Here is a 17603-nt window from a genome sequence, read left to right on the forward strand (position 1 = left end):
GTCATATGGAGGAGGGAACACTGCATACATGTGATCACTCTAATATCACACAGTGGATGAACACCAAACGAGAAACAAAGGGCAGGTTTTGAGCTGACAGAGTTGCATCTAATATCTAAATGTTCATCACTGTATGAAAGCATCACTGCACAGAGTAGTTGCATAGAGTTTGAATTGGAAATGATTTTATCACATAATGAGCATCCTGTCTGTTTGCAGAATGTTGGTTATGAAACATTGTTATGCAATATCTAAAATAAGCACAGAGCTTTGCAGTTTGGAGTACTATGTGTGCTCACATTTAGATTCCACTAAATCCTGTTTTATCTCTTTGGGGCAATGCAAAAGTATTAAGTATTATTAAATGATCAACATGCTTTTCTAAATAGGAAACCAGTATGTTTAGCCCATGGTGTTGGTTGTATTTATCAATTCATTGTTTTGGTTGTATTTAAGTGTAATTTAAACGTGTCCATAATCCATGACCCATTTACCATAGCAGCACCTTTGACGGTAAATGATAAGAGAACCATGACAAAAATTAAAATGCAAATTTTTTTTACATCATTTATGTTGTTTATTGAAAAATTTGTGGGAGGAAACTGGAGCACCCAAAGAAAACCCACGCAAGCACGGAGAGAACATGCAGTCTCCATACAGAGAGAAGGCAGCTGGTCAGTAGACTGAAAAACACAACTTTCCTGCTGTGAGACAACACTGCTAACCATTGAGCCAAAGTGCTGCCCTCTATTAATTAACTTTAGTTGCGTAGTTCTTCTTCTTCAGGGCCTTGCAAGTGCTGCATCATCAAGCTCCTGAGGCCTGTTGGTTGCTCCCATTGCAAGCACCCTATCATCTCCTCCTGTCTTCCACCCCATCAAAGCCAACAAGGCATTGTGTCCTCTTTCCTTCCTTTGACAAAGCAAGCTCCACTTCATCAGTAAAGATGACAGAGGTCCGTAATTCTCTGGCAACTGCAAAAAGTGCTTCTCACCTTCTCCCACTTATTTAGAGGGCAAACTGGCAGCTTTGATGTTGAAGAATTTGACTCGACTGCTTTGGCCAGCATGGTCCAAATAAAAGCAAACCACTTGCTTGAGCTCTCAGCCCAGTAAAGAGCTCTGGCATTAAAGCAGGTAGGATGACAATCTCTTGGAGTGCTTGCTTGGCCATATCCTGTCCCGCAATGTCTTCAAAGGATACAGACGCTCCAGTGCCAACAATTTCATTCTGAATCGAGTTGGCCAGTGTGCTGTCCTCATATCCCTCTGTAGCAGCTGTTTCAACCTTGCTGGTTTTCCAATTTTGAGCTTTTCCCACCTGCAGGGTCACCTTTGGATCAGTGGCTCTAGTCGGGGGGGTTTGACAGCAATTGATGGTCTGATGTTAGTGGCCACACCATGCACTGCAGGCTGGCTTTTAGGACCAGGTTTTGGTTGTTGACGAACATGAGTTGAGTTCTTGGGACCACTACTCTATTAAGATGCCACTGATAGCTCAACAAGGGTAAGCCTGTTTTTTGCCATGGCAAGATTTTTGATGATTTTATCTTGAAGTCTTGGTCACACTGAAAACCTTATTCTGTGATCTCTCCTGCAAAACCCTTTTCAAGCACATTAATACATTTTTTGCACCACAGCACAGCCTCCCCCTTTTCACCTGTATCATCTTCAGCAATTCTTAATGTCCCCCTATACTCATCTGCATATGCTAGTTTTTCATAACTTCACCACTGTCTTTGTTTTTACATGTGTTACTGTTTACTTGTTCTAAGCAATGCATCCGTCAAGTTTGAAGTTGATTAGATGAGAGGTTGTCAAGAAAATCAAAGGACAGACAGACATTAGTAGGATTATTTTGCTTATATTTAAGTAAAATTAGAACATGTCCATGTCCCAGACATGACTTAAACACTGCAATATTGAGATGTAGCAGCTCGACTTGAGCATAGCTGGGCTTAATGTCACCCACCACCCTCCTTTCAACACCTCGCAATAACACATGAATATTGAGCACATTTATTTTAGAACTGACAATGATGCTCACTGTGTTTCAATCTGAACTGACACTGTTTCACCTCCTGATGTCAGTTAATTGGGCAACAGAATCCAGAAACAGCTAAAAAAAATATATCTAAAAACAGACAAAGCTTCACAATAACATTGTGCGTAAATGACATGATGAGTTTTATTTGGAGAAAATTATAACTTGAGTATTTGCTCAGATGCCCGAGGCAGATTTTCCTCAGGAATACCTGCAGATAAGTGGAAAAAGAGAGAAAGAGACGGATCTGTCTTATGAAAAATATGATGGATCTGGTCATAAAACATCTAAATTATAGCTGCAAAAGTTTCTATCACTATAGAAACAGTATCTTGCTGTGTATTGTATGACCTATCAGGCCTCTTCATCTCATCTGAATACACTGTTGAAACCTCACTCACATATTCATACTGGCTCTTACTGTATTTGTGCCACCTGCCTTTAGAAGGCAAATAGATCATTAAAACTAAGTGAAAAAGAAAGATTTTGACATAATGTAATGACAGAAAATATATTTTCAAAGCTTTTAACTCAGTAAATCACCTCAATCTATGTAATAGGTTTATTAATCCTCCTTCATAGAGTGGACAATATGATTTTCATGAGGCTCTTTGTATGTAAAGAGCTGATGAATGTGGAGGAGGAGGATGCATCAGTCTCTGCTGCATGAAAATGTGATGGAAGTCCTGATGTGATCCCTGTTTAATCTGTGACTAAGCTGTCCCATGTAACACTATTACATCAAAATCACACCAGTGAACTCTCTATAATACTTAGATAGCCTATGGTATTACAAGACAAGGCTTCTTTGATGGTATAGTATAGCAGTCCATTTCTGACAGTGACCTCAAAGTTAGATCTTCAATATGCAGACCCCCAAAAGTCCAGGGATGTCGTCTGTGTGTGTTTCTCTTTTAGACAGCGATAGTCCAGCAATCTGTCTGAACTGGAGACAGTGCAGTTCATCTGTTTTAGTCAAATGTCCCACTCTGACTTGTTGACAACACATCATTAATTAACTTCACCTCTTGTGAGATTAAAAGGTCTTTATAAACCTAAACATTGAAAAACCTGCTGTCACCTGCTAACTAACTAATTCACTAACTAACTAACTAACTGACTAAATGACTGACTGACTGACTGACTGACCCACTGACTGACTAACTAAGGGTTTAATCGGATATTTTATTACAAATCTGAGGAGTCATTATGTATGTTTTCAATCTTTCATTGTCAGGATTATCCAAAAAATAATCCAAGATGAAACCAAACATAAAGTTACTATTTTAAATACTCCAGCATTAGTGGCACTGGGAGAAGTAATCACTCTTGTGTGAACACAGGCATTATTTGTCATAGCTAAAATGACGTAAATGGTTTTGTTATTGTCATCTCTATAATTATCTCTCCACGAGAGAAAGGGTGTTTTAGCGATAGCAAAGCAAAACACCAAGTGTGTTGGCACCTGTAATGTACCAAAGTGAGCCTTGGATCAGTCCTTGCACCCATCTCCCGTTGTTGTTGTCTTGTGAACAGAGACAGAGAAACGTGAGCTTTCACCTGGAGGCCCTGAGGGAGCAGTTTCACAGTAGAATAGCTTGATAAGTCAGACTGCCTCCAGTGTGTCTGTGTCGGAGCATCACCCATTATTCCATTTGAGGAAGAAATATGTCCAGTTTTTTGTTATTTCTTATTCTGTTGTTCCTTCTATTTCTCTAGCGTCATCTTTGCTTCTTCAATTTGAATCAATTAAAAAACATGGTTTCCCCACAACTGATGTCACACCCCCAGTCTGGTTAAAGAGACACAGCTGTTATACAGGTCACTAATTCACCACTAATGTTTAACTATAAACCTCTTGGGCTTAAATGCAGCATTTATAAGATAAATCGAGGCCTCAGAAATTAGTAAAGCAGTTAGCAGTTAGTAAAATTAAGTGAGTATCTTCCACATCTTCCAGTTACTGTCTTTTTAGTGCAGAATTCACTCTTTGTGTTATTATCCCTGCACTGGAGTTCAAATGAGAGAATTTGTATCTTTCAGATAAAACTCTTTTCCATATAGTCTATATATCCTCACATATCTGTGGTGTCCACAGGGGTTAATTTTAGGTCCCCTCCTATTTCAGTCTATAAAGTTCAATCAGGAAGAATATCTTTATGCCTCAGTCCTTCACAACTCTCTCTTGCTCTTTCCCGCTCTCATTCCACTTCTTGTGATCAGCTAACTTCAGGTGCTTTCCAGTAACCAATCAGATTTCGTTATGATCTCAACCAGCCAATTACATTGTCGCTGTCAAACTTTAAAATCTGTTCTCCTCTCTCCTGCTGTCAGCTGTCATTCAGTGCATAGTGCTGCAACCGTCCTCCACACCATCCACCTCCAGTCTTCATATCTAGTGCCAGGTCAACATCTTAGACTCCATCAGACTGGCTGTATCTCCAGGGCCTGTCAATCAAGATTTCGCGAAGTGTTTTATGAATAGAGAGATTTAAACTGTGCAGTTGCAGTTGCAGTATTTCCATTGCTAATGATACTTGGAATTACAGTAATGGAGGTGTGTGTGTTGTGTACCTAAGTTTAGACAAGGTTCTAGCTCCTGTCAGTATGACCAATCATTTTATCACTGTTTCAGTTTTCTCTTTTCATCTGTGACTGGACGGTTCATTGGCTTGCTGAACACTGGCACCAAGATAAACCACACAAGCTCTTTCAGAGGTCACCCTGACTCACCAGAGGATGACATCACACTGAATATTACACTCATATATGTACATTTTGAATGTGGGAAATACAATTTGCTAAACTATGCTAGTGCTTGTTTTTTAGTGCAACAGATGGGTGGGTGGGTGGTTGGGTTTTTCACATAAAACATTTGAGCAACCACAGAAAAGCATGTGAAAGTCATTGAACTCCTTCCTTTTACAGCTTGTCTCCTGAACTTTGTCTGGAAATGTAAATGAAAAAAAAAAAAAAAACTCATATGGTTTTGAGATTTCAAGTTTCCCATGCTGCCTGGTGGTCATCCTCTTGACTACACACTGGACTCTTTTGACTGACAAAAGCATGAACACAGGGCCAATAGGTATTTTGAAAGGTGTGTGGATAAGTGGCTTCTCTACCCAGACAGAGGAGGACTTGGTGAACAAATAAGGCGGTGAAAAAAAGCAGAGAAGAGCGGTGTAGCTGCCTGGTTGACATCATAAATCTTGGTCCACCTACTGGTTTGGCTTCTGAGCTGATATCCAATGTGTCTGGGCGGGGGGCGGCAGCGAATCATAAGCAGCGTGACGACTTCAGTCCTCGTCACTATATTCATCACTCTGCTTCCTCCTCCACAGGAAACTCTGCAGCTTATATTCCCAGAACGGAAATGCTATTTTAGTGAGTCTGCCACATCATGACATGTAAGAATCAGGACTGCATCAAAGGTTTACTTGGCGCTAGACCACATTGTTTTATAACAGGAACTGATTTTAATTAAGATCTCTCAAGACCCTGACCCTAAGTATAGCCACGAGTCCAGAGTCAGAGGCAAATAACAAAACACTGAAGTGGAAGGAAAACAAAGTCATTTGGAGTTTATGTAACAAAGCAGAGAATGACTTTGTGTCTAAAGTTGTCCTCTGATGTCCAGGAGAGTGAGGCATGCGGTTCACCCCAGAGGTACAATTCTGATACACTAGAATAAATATTTAGCTTCTCCTTTCCCAAGCTTTGACTGACCAATCCTATTCACTGAAATAAGATAAATTAACTGTGCAACTTTGACTTATCTCTTGAGAACAAAAGCTTATTTTGATGATTTTTAAGAGGCAATATTGTATGTGCAGGAGCAGCGTATCAGAAATATTGAAACACATAGACTGCTGACATGTTAATGACATCACTGAGTTTAATGTCAGAGCTTATCTTTCAGCACACATGAGCTGCAAAGCCACAGAGAAGAAAAGCCTCATCAGAAATGTGACACATACTGCCCTCTGCAGACTGTGGGTTGACTTGTCACAGGACATAAGCTGTTAACGATGGTATATACTGTATATTTACTGTGTGAATCACTTACTGCACAGAGTGTATAGATCACAAACAGTATAAAGAGTTATTGACTGGTGGCTGTGTTATGTGTTTGGCTCAGTATCGAGTACAAACAGAGCAAAAAGGTTCCTCAGAGTAGAATAGAATAGAATAGAAAGCCTTTATTTTCATTGTATTCAAAATACAATGAAATTGAAAATGCTACACCTGATTGGTGCATGCAAGTTAAGAAGAACACATTGCACAAAATATATCACACAGTTAAAACCAACAAAAAAAACAAAAAACAAATAAAAACAATAAATATAAAGTGCTAGTCTTCAGATTGCACAGTCCACAGTAATGATTGCACTTTTTTTTTTTATTTTGTACGTTGATTGAGAGTGTGAATGGCTTTAGGAAAGACACTGCTCAGGAGTCTGGGGGTCTGAGTTTTTAAAGTCACCATACATTACCATACTTATACTCAACAAACTGTTATTGTGACAAATTAAAACCAAGGGAGACATTTAAAGGAATGAGTACAGAAACATAATTAATGCAGATGTATTCATACACGTTCAAACGATCAGTGAATGGTTTGAGTTTTCAACACCAAATCATTATTTGTCAGTTGTCAGTCAATTGAGTTACGCTGTCGAGTTTGTTTACATCAGATCTGCCCTAGGTGACATGCAGTAGCAACTCTTCTGAGACCAGAACAGATATGATCTAAACTTTTCCAACAAACAGGAAATATGTTGCCATGGATGAAGTGAGTCAAGCTGTGGCTTCAACTTCAACTCTTTTTTTTTTTTTGACCATGTTTGTTTACATTTTGGAAAATGAAGTGTAGCGAATGAGCTATTTCAACTTTCCTGTTTGTTATATACCATTGGATTCAGTGACAACTCTCACTGGATCACTGAGAGTTGAGGGGCTTCTTTTTCCACTGATTTCTAAGCAGATTTATGGATGTTTATTTGCAGTGGTGTCATCATGTCTTTGTGTTCAGGTCATATTTGATGACTTGTTAAATGATCTTCTTCATCTGGTTTGGAGATCAGTTTGAGTGTTCAATATGTGAATAAATGTAACCAGTAAAATAAGACATGAGGAGCTCTCAGCAAGGTTGGAGACCCCTGATCTATTCCAAGGAGCACTGAAGCTGTACTGGAGCCTCGGTTCTGCATTTATATATTTTTTTCCCCTTTCATCTTTTACCCATGATGCATTACTTTTTGGACAGTTTATACTTTTATTTGATAGAGAAAGTGACAGAAAATGAAGGAAGAGAGAAATGGGGAATGACATGCAATAAAAATGTGCACTCAGAATGTTTCAGTTGCAGTTCATGGTCAGCACCTTACCCTCTTGGGCACCCTTACTTTCACTGGATTGGCTTATTGCTTGTCTGGACATCTCATTTTTTATTAACTGGCTGCTCTCACTGCTGAGTTGAGGACCAGCCAATATGTCAAATCCAAAATTGCTTCTGGGTTCGCTGCCACTGCAGTGGGGACGTTTTGTGACTTTCATGTCAAAAACAGAAACAGGTCTGTTCTTGATATTTCTATTTCAGTCAAATATAGTTGATTCATTTCGTTTCATGTTTCCCAATCCTTGTAAATACTGATGATTATGCAATCAGTTGATATGAGAGGTCAGGATATTTTTTGTGACTCACTCGTCTACACATACACATCGTGTCACTGTGGGTCAAAAATATGCTTGAAGCCTCTGAACTTCAGCCAGTGGTGGAAAAAGTACACTGATTCTTAACTAAAGTAGAAGTAACAATAACACAATGTGAAAATGCTCTTTACTAGATGTTAAAGTCCTACATTTAAGGTTTTACTTTAGTCAAATTACATGGATGTTATCAGTGTAATATCAAAAAAAAAAAAATTCAGCTAGTTGACTTCTGTTAAAACAAGATGAAATTATCACTCTTCTGTGACAGATTTTTTCACTTGTTTTAAGAAATTAAGACTTTAGGATCCAGCAATAGACTGCACTGTGCACAATGTTAACCTAATTCCAACAATCAGATGAATGTAGTTGAATGAAAAGAATATTTCCCTCTGAATTGTTGGAGTACAGGTAGAACATGGCAGAAAATGGAAATGCCTAAAAATTGTACAAATACTTGACTAAAAAGACGTTTGTTTTCTCCCACAGACACTAAAAAAGTTGATGCATGGTGTTGTCCTCAATCACCCATGTCTAAGGATTTTGATACAGCAATTATAAGATCAAATTTTAAACCAGAACCTATTTTAGCTAATATCATGACATATCAAAGAAAGAAAATAGAGAGATATTTCAGTTCAACTAACACAGATTTGTATTTAATTTAAAACTATCATCATAGGAGTGCACAGCACTGACTGAAATCCTCTGTGTACAGAAGAGCAACAATTACGCAAATAAATTGTGACATCTAGAGGAGTATTTTCTTTCCTAGTTTTACAAATGACACTCATCAAAAAAAAAAAAAAAAAAAAAAAAAAAAAAAAACTCAAGGTACAGAACACCCAAACAAACTGTGCTTTCTTATCTCAACCACAAACCCACGTAAATCCCTTTCGTTACTGCCCTTTTAACTTAGCATAGTAATAGTCATGAAGACTCTAGGCACAAGGTAAATATGTTCAATACTTCTGAGGTACTTTGGCTTAATTAAATACAAGACTTTTGGTCTGTAGCTAAATTATACAGTAACACTAGTCGGTACAGTGGTGCAAACTCTGCCTCTAATCAGCTCACAGCAACATTCACTCCTGATATCTCAAACATCTTGAAAAAAAAAAAAATCCTCACGAAGGCTCTCCACAGAAAATTACAGCAGAGTATCCATATTGCACGTTGCGTACACCTTATGGTTCAAAGTGCTGCACCAATCTCATCAAGTCTCTTCAAATTAAAAACACGCTTTTCCCTTCAGTGTATTCTGTTGTGTTCAAGAGAAACACATCGCCACCTCTTTTCTCTTCCTCCCCACAAATGAAGAAATCCATCATCTGTCAAAGCACGGCGCGGCGCAGGTGTAGTGCATGCTGACTTGGTAAGCCCTGTTGGTGATGTTGGACTTTGGATCCAGTGAGGCGGTGATGGCCTGGGTGCTGCCGTGCTGGGGGCCGTTCGGAGCCTGCAGGCCGGTGGTGGAGTGGCTGAGGTAGGAGGCAGGCCTTTGGTTAGCCTGCTGAGGATACTGCACGCCAGGCCGGTGCAGGTACTGGGCCACAGTGGCTGTCTGGCCTGAACTGTGGTACACCATCTGCTGCTGCTGCTGCTGCTGCTGCTGCTGCTGGCCGGGCTGCTGGCACTTCTGCTTGTTGGCCTCTTTGACATCACTGTCATGTGCACTGAGTAAGAAAAACGGACAAAGAGTGGCACTGTTGATTAATGAAAACATCCAGTGCTACAGGAAGAGCACTGACTTGTGTCTCTAGTTGAATGTGTAGCGTGAAATGTTTAGGCTACTGTCTGCTCCTACTGTGTGTGAGATCCTACTGTCACTGTGCTGCGTGTGTCAGCATGTACTGGGAGTCGTCGGCATCTATCTGTATCACGCTCACCAAGATAAACTCCATGTCTCTAATTGTCCCTGTTGACTATAGTCATTTTGATCAACAGTATGGAATTCAGCGTTATCTGAGCCACACACACGGATACGCACATGAGTAGCTTCTCAGCACACGGGACGAGGTTCTCCCATGTGTAGCCTGTGAGGTGCTGCAGGCGGGGTGGCCACGTGGGGGACAGGTGGAGGATGAGGCGGGAGGCGGCCACACACGCAGCAGCCACCAGTGAGGGGGCAAAACACAAAAACACATGATCTGAGGGGAGAAAGAAAAAAAACAGCGATCCATCACCACATGCAGCGAGAAACTGTACTCCTCTGTAAAGGAAAAAAATGCAATGTTACTTCATATTTTGTCAGAATGGAGAAGAGGCCAGAATCTGACTTTCTGATGTTCGTTTTACCATATAAAATATTATTAAGCCATAAAACGTTTCATGAAAAGAACATATAACATTTTCTGTAACTACAAAACAGAGCTAAAAACCAAAAAACGGCAGTAACTGCTCTCTGGATGTGTAGTTGTGGATTTTTGCTTTGTATTGCTGTCCAGACTCTAGTAACTTTACTCTGGTTTAGTAATTTGTGGGTTGTTGAAGCAGCTGCTACACTCATTGTCTCCCTGCCACAGAAAGACAGCCAACCAAACAGCTACAACAAGAGTGCTATATCAAATGAGAGCTGTGAGAGGGTGAGAATTAAACCAATGTCAAATCTGAATAATGTCTTTTGATTTAAACTCAAACTTTTCTCCAATTTTGGGACCAATGTGAACTGCTTCAGTGAATACTATAGGTCTACTATAGGTCTTTTGATCACCTATGAGACCTGAAAGTCCAAATACCATTAAAAAAAACAACTTACCTTGCAGGGAAACCTCCAGGAAATAATCAGCATACTTGGCCATGTATAGTTTAGTCTTCTCCAGGCAGGTCATAGGCCAGCCATCATGGAGGTCTCCCTCATGGACAGCTATGGACAGGCAGTATTCTATGAAGTGAGCAGCTGTGGGCAGGTACAGGTTCCACTGGAAGGTTTCCAGCAGGAGCAGCTCCATGTGTAATAAACCCTGCTTGGTCAGGACCAGGTTCATGGAACTCATGCAGCCCAGATTGTTCAGGATCTCCAGCTTTGGAACCCGATCCTCCCTTTCCTCAAATTTACCTGCAGAGAGGAATATTTGAAGGGTCACAAAACATAACCTCAATGCACACTGATTAGTCGGAGTCAGTGACACTTACTGGCCAACAGAAGACATGAGAGTGAGACCATGTGAAGCTGCTGCACTGTGACATCATAGCGGTCCATGAAGAGGTCCAGCAGGTAGACGGCCAGGTGTCTGGCAGCAGGACACAGCCTGAAGCGGTTGCTGACGATGGCGATGAGGTCTGCAAAGTATCGTCTCAAGTTCAGCTGAGGGGACTGGCCTTTGTAGGATGGCAACTTGAGCTCCTGTTAGAGAACATATTGTGTTTGAGATCTCAGAGCACACAAACTGGATGGCCATTAAATTCTAGTTCAGTTATAATCTGTTATAATAATATGTATACACAAAACACTTTGCAAAAATATACTTAATACAAATGCACACATTAGAGCCAGACTGACAAATTGGTCTGGGCCATTATTAGATCATCACAGATATACTGATATCAGCATGTGTCGCCTGGTAAGTAACAAAATACAAAAATGTGCTTGACATAATTCAGAGACAATATCTCCATTACACAGTTCTGTCTGGAGAGCAAAGACAAGTGCAAAATCACCTTCTGGTTATAGATTGCATGGACAGTTCTTATATATAAATTTAAAAACTGAAAAGATCCTTTATTAAAAATGTTTGTGTATGTTATGTTATTTGAAAAATGGACATATATCAATATATCATCAGATTTTTCATTGGTATCTACCTTTAAAATCTCCTATCTAACACAAACAAACACAGATATGCGAAAACACAGATATCCAACACATAGAACTCAGATTTAACAGGGGATGACGAGACGATAAAATACAAACAAATGAATAAAAATACATGAAACAAAGACAAACTTTTATGCATAAATTTGATTTAAAAAAAACACAAGATTAAAAAAACAACAACTCATGGCTAACATTTTTTTTCTGTTTTGGCAGCCATCACCAAATTATTGTGTCCCACTCACTTTGTACCGTAGCGCTTGGTAAATATCTGCTGCCAGTTGTCCTCTCCACCATTGGTCCTCCAGCTCCATTTAATAAAGCGCTTTGGAAACCTGTGAGAGGCAATAACAATCAGCTAATACCTGGTGCTGAGGATGTTCTGCCCATGGAAAAAAACAGTATCCGATGCACAATGACACTTTTAAACTCGGTGTGGGTGTCATGCAACACCCACATAGCTGTTCACGGTGGCGGATCAGGACGGGGCACCGTGATCGATCGCCTGTCGTTCATTGTGTTTTCTCTAATCTAAGAAATTAAAAATGTTAATGTTGACGGTTCAAAAGTGGAGACTCACCCAACGAGCACATATGGTGAATGTTACGGGCAGTTTCACTGAAGTAAACTTCAATTCAAACTAGCCGAACATGCTTGGCTACACTCATTGTTGTAGTGTTGTAGTCAGCTCAGCACGAGTTCAGCAAACGGTACTGTTACCTTCAAGTGCTACCGGAAACACTAACTTCATGTTTCCGAGCGCATGAACAAACAGCGGAAAACCCAATAAAGGTGAAAAGCACAAAAAATGGTGGTAAAATAGGTTGGATTTTTAACCACCCTTTTGATACAAGGCTACATTATATATCATATCTTATTATGTTTTCATCTTGCCTATTCGCTTAAAACAGACTAAAAACAGGTTCATGCAGCCTTGATCCACTTTTGAAATTGGAAACCTACACGAATGAACGCCTTGGTAGAATGTTTTTAGCAACTAGCCTAATATCTAAGTCCGAATTTCTATTGTCTCTCAGAGGCAACTTCTGTGAGTGAGAATTTTTCCTATAAGCACTTGAAAGCATCATTCCATCGCTGGGACTGATAGAGCACACAGGACGCAGCCAATTACAAGTGAGTATAACAACTGTCAATATCCAATCGCTGCATAGATTGCCGGCAGCCAGATGCAGCCAATACCCAATAAAAGGGAATGGAAAAATTCTGATTTATGAACTCCAGTATTACAGAGCAAGATGACTGTAACATGTGAATTGATTGATGTCCGGAATTTAATTGGAAAATAAAATAATAAGAGCTGTTTACTGTTGATTGAGGATCTGATCATTATTTCACTACATGCTTTTCTAAAAGCCAAAGTGAATTTTTTTAAAATTTAAAAAAATATTTTTTTTACAGAATACAGAGTTAATTGAGGACAATTGCAGATATCCCTACAATTAATGTCTCTAAAATGATGCCACACAAAATGTTTCTATAAACCAGGGGTCTCCAACCTTTTTTACTTTGAAATCTACTTTGACAAATTAAAAGGGGCTGAGAGCTCCTCATGTCTTATATTTCTGGTTACATTTATTCACATATCATATCAAAGAACAGGACTCAAGTTGAGGTTCATGCACAGCTTGACTCACTTCATCCATGGCAACATATTTCCTTTTGGAAAAGTTTAGTATATATCTGTTCTGTTATCAGAAGAGCCGTCTCCTACGGCAGATCTGATGTAAAACAAACTTGACAGTAACTCATTTGATTGACAACTGATGATTATTTGCTATTGGGGGTGTGTCTGTGTATTTGATTTAGTTGCATTTGGGGTAAATTTAGTGATTGAAGTTGTGTTGCTTAAAGTTTGTACTCTGCATCCCTGGTTTGCTCATACTATATTCTCAGAAACTTTGGATGTGCTCTAACAGGGGGTGAGCTACTGGTAGATTGCAAGCCACCTGCTATTAACTCCGTAGATTCATTGGTTAAAATGCATCTGGTTTACTTCCCTTCAGCTGCTATAAAATATAGACTGAAATTCCAGATACATTAAGAATACATTTTTGGACAAAAGAGCAGGCCACAGCAAAATGCTATTCTGTAGCATGTGAGATATCTAAACACTATGTTGCACATATGCAGGTTACAAACATTTGAACTGTGTTTTACCTTCTGTTTATCTGGCAATGCTGACATAAGCCAGGTCAAATTGACCTGGGACATTTTAAGCTATTTGAAGCAAATTTAAGATGAATATATGCCATTTACCCAAGCTAGATCACACTTAGCTTTAAAAGTAAGAAGAGAAAACAACAACACTTGTTTTGAACGGATATTGTCAGTTTTCACTTCTACAATTCTGCTATCACTGAACCTGTTTACCTTGCTCTCTTACAGTGGTACCGAGCCACCCAGAGCCCAAATGCACACCAAATGAATCCTTTAGTTTTGTGTCATAAATGTATAAAATATGGTGCAAATCTGATCAAAGAGCAAAGAAAATACATCTGTGCATGACGCATGTACCTGTGCTTATGTGTTTGGACACACTGCTGTGACAGAAACATTGAGATTTAGCTAGTTTTACAATAAATGTAATCACCTATTTTGGTACATGTACTATACTCAATCTAGTTTCACCAGGGCAGTCTGACCCCGTCCTAATAGATTAACAATAACAATATTTTGTGTGTAGTTGGTGAAATGTATTCCCATACATACTCCTCCCAGAAAAGAAGCCATGCATGTTTAATGTTGACAAAATGCTCAGAGTCATTTCAAATTCAAAATGGGTCAGTTTGCCCCAGCAGCACAGCACAATTCAATTTGACCCAGATAGGTTAAAGCAACATCAATGTTACACAATGGCTTCCCTGTCCTTTGAGAGAAAAAGGACTTTCATCTAAAGCCATGTTGTCCCATGTTACCAGAACAACTCAATTTGGCGATCACACATAAAAACACTGTTTGTATATGTCATTAAAACGCTCAGAAGATTATATATATCAATTTCAAAGACATGCAATATTCAGTAGCTTTGTGTGTGAAAAAATTAGATTTATTAAAAACCTCAATCTCACTGTGTAGTATAGACATTTATTGCCAGGAAAATTAACTATAAAGCATGTTCCTTTTGATATGTTTTTATGGAAACATTGAAAATCTACTGAAAAGAGACATCATAGTTGTTCCGTGTTGTGCTTAAACAATAAAAAAGAGCAGTCCAGAGGTCGTGGCTGCTGCTTGCAGGGGGTGAGTCTTAAGAGGATTGGTAATACTATCTGCTCTGTGGTAGAAGCTGTTGAGGTGGTGGGTAGTCTTGTTCTTAAAGGATTGGAACTGTGTCCCAGAGGAAACAAAGGGTGTCCTGGGTGGAAAGAGCTGGGGTCTGTCCTTTCTCTGCCTTTCTTCCCCCTGGTGTCGTGCAGTTCCTTGTTGGAGGGCAGCTGACAGCCATTGACTTGCTCAGGAGTGTGAACAACCCACTGTTGTTCTCTCTGTGAACAGTCTGACAGAAATACCAAAGTTGAGGATGTCAATGGGCTGTCAGTTATTGATATTACATTTGACCGGCAAGTGTAACGATTCCTGAGTGTTTGCAGAGGGAACTTTATCTTTTCAGGAGGGTGTTTGTGATGCCAATGACTCATCTGGTTTCTAAGTTTAAAGAATTGATTTTCTGCTGTACATCAGAGGTTCCTTGGCAACTCAAAGGCTCATCTTTACCTTATCTTGGTTTTGGTATGGTTCTTTTTCAGGTTGTAGGCAGCACAAAGGTTATTCTTCCCATGTAGGGTCATGCCTATGATTTAGTAGCAAACCTACTTACAATATGTCACACAGGAATGTGACACATAGACTGGACTGGAGTCCATATATTGGCAACATGTGTCTTATAAGTCAAAAGAATACATGTACAAGATACATGTAAGCAGTATAGAAGAAATGGTAAGTTATAATACATATAAAATGTCAGTAAATACAAGATAACATGATGTTAAGTATGAAAATGAATTGCTACATGTATCTAAAATAGTTAATTAAATATGTTTTTACCGAAAAGATCACTGGTGTGAACTACAGTAATCTACAGCCTATCATCTAGATGCAATAAAGTGTCTCACATTTACTGAACTCAAGCCCAGCCGGCTATTTTTATGGCTGTTATTGAACTGTGGGGCGCAGCACTTCATTTTGTGTATTTGTGAACTGCTGGACAGACACAAATGGCATCCTGCTTCTCTCTGTCATAGCAGAAGTATGCTACAGCCTCATTTCCCATGTGTTTTGTAAGACAATGGGTTTAACATTATGCACTTTACTTGCCTGGGCTAACAAGACGCATTCCCTGTTGAGCTAAACACAGTTTCTTTGGTTTTATGCTAACTATGGCCATATCTTTAGTGTTTAAAAATGTAATATTGTAATATAGCTTTATGATTTAAAGGGACAATGTGTAAGAATTGTCCGTCTGTCCAATTCATACTCCAAACAAAAAGGGGGCAGTTTATTAACAGAAAGTTGGAGTGTCAACCTCTATCGTAAGAAACAAGGAAATGTAGGCCTACTCTTTCGCCACTCCTCTCCTTTCCCATGTGCCATAGTTGGACTGACGATCAGGCATACCACACTGCTGCATTGGTTGACAAGTGGACCATCAAAGAATTCATAACGTTTTTACAAGCCCTCTGTGTGTACCTGTCATTCACGGTGCGCAATGGAAGCGTGATGCATGCACATTCTGGGACTGGGCTCCCTGGCCACTAACAACCATTTTTCAACACTCACCCTCACGTTGGGCTAATGTTAGCTTGAATAAATCTAACCTGCATGGATTGGGGAATAATATTTTCCACACAGATTTACCTTGCAATCTGATTATGTAACTGGTATGTTGTTTGCTTCAGTTATGATTACGATTTCACACCCTGCCTGTCCAATCAGGGAGATGGGGAAGATGTAATAGTGGCAGGAGTAGAGGATGAGCCCAGAGAGGTCGAGGACTGGGCTTGAGGAAAGAGTGGAGGAATATTGCCAAGCGAGGAGGGCAGCAACACAGGTTTATAGCCTACTCACAGTTACTACTTTTTCATCCTCTTATGTTGGACTGAGGGCAGACTACAGTGACTCACTATTGCCTGTTGAGGTACAGAGTTGTATTGTAACATGGGACAGGCCAGGGCTAGTGGGTTAGCATGCTAACTTCAGTAGATATCTCTGCAACACAATACATGGACCTCTTGAATATGACATGTAAACTGTTTTTTTTTCACATTCTGTTGATAATCTTGATAAGTTTTTAATGTTTTAAACTAAAATACTCACACATTGGCCCTTTAAAACAAAAAGTAGAATAAGAACAATTTAAGAAAGTTTATCAAAATTCATGCATTTTTTTCTTTCAGTCATTTTAGTTGATTGTTGTTCTGCACATTTACACAGAAGTTCATTTTACTTGTAAGATGCCCAGGACCCTTTAACCTTTTAACCAACAAAGCCCTGGAGCGCCTTGTTCAGAGGCTGATATTTGTATTTTCACCCCAAATCTGCACACTATTGCAGTATTTTTAACAATTAAAGACATTTTTCAATTATATAGTTCACCTGGGTGTTGTGGTGGGCCCATAGACTTAATATCTGGGGCAGATCACTGCAGGGGTCTTGCCTGGCAGCATTACATGGAGACATCGAATGTATTTGACAGTAGACATATTGTAGTCGAACTGTTTACCATCCTGCTCTCTAGACTGACCTTAAACAATTAAACTGAGGGATAGCTATCAGCTGGTGAAGACAGCCTTTATTGTAGGTTTATTAAAGTTCACCTGAAATGCAATTTTACAGCATTTTGTTGTTGTTTCCCCTTTTGCTGACATAAGTGAATTATGTACATCATTACATTAATGCAGTGTGAGCAGTGTTTGCGTAAAAACAAGTCGGTGTGGCTGTAGGCCCCAGACAGGACGGCTCTCTATCAGAGGCACCAGCTAAAGGCTAAAGGAGCTCAGAGGCTGTAATCCCCGGATGA

General features: G+C 39.6%; 1 protein-coding gene across 1 annotated transcript; it reads right to left on the reverse strand.

Annotated features, from left to right (window-relative positions):
- Positions 1-9079: 9079 nt before the first annotated feature.
- On the reverse strand, positions 9080-11883 carry ccnj (cyclin J). Its single transcript, XM_022743930.1, has 5 exons — positions 11812-11883; positions 10888-11098; positions 10511-10810; positions 9743-9902; positions 9080-9428 (listed from the first exon to the last, which is right to left on the reverse strand). Exons 1-5 carry the CDS (start codon positions 11878-11880, stop codon positions 9080-9082), a joined length of 1089 nt encoding a protein of 362 aa, XP_022599651.1. The 5' UTR covers positions 11881-11883.
- Between the last annotated feature and the right edge of the window lie 5720 nt (positions 11884-17603).

This window comes from Seriola dumerili, unplaced genomic scaffold (genome assembly GCF_002260705.1).
Source record: "Seriola dumerili isolate Sdu_G_001 unplaced genomic scaffold, Sdu_1.0 BDQW01000073.1, whole genome shotgun sequence".
Taxonomy (NCBI): Eukaryota; Metazoa; Chordata; class Actinopteri; order Carangiformes; family Carangidae; genus Seriola; species Seriola dumerili.

Coding starts and splice junctions, on each gene's coding strand:
- ccnj (XM_022743930.1), bottom strand. CDS start 11,880: ATGGAGCTGGAGGACCAATGGTGGAGAGGACAACTGGCAGCAGATATT. Junction 10,811..10,887: donor CTCATGTCTTCTGTTGGCCA/GTAAGTGTCACT, acceptor TCCTCTCTGCAG/GTAAATTTGAGGAAAGGGAG. Junction 9,429..9,742: donor TGTGCTGAGAAGCTACTCAT/GTGCGTATCCGT, acceptor TTTCTTACTCAG/TGCACATGACAGTGATGTCA.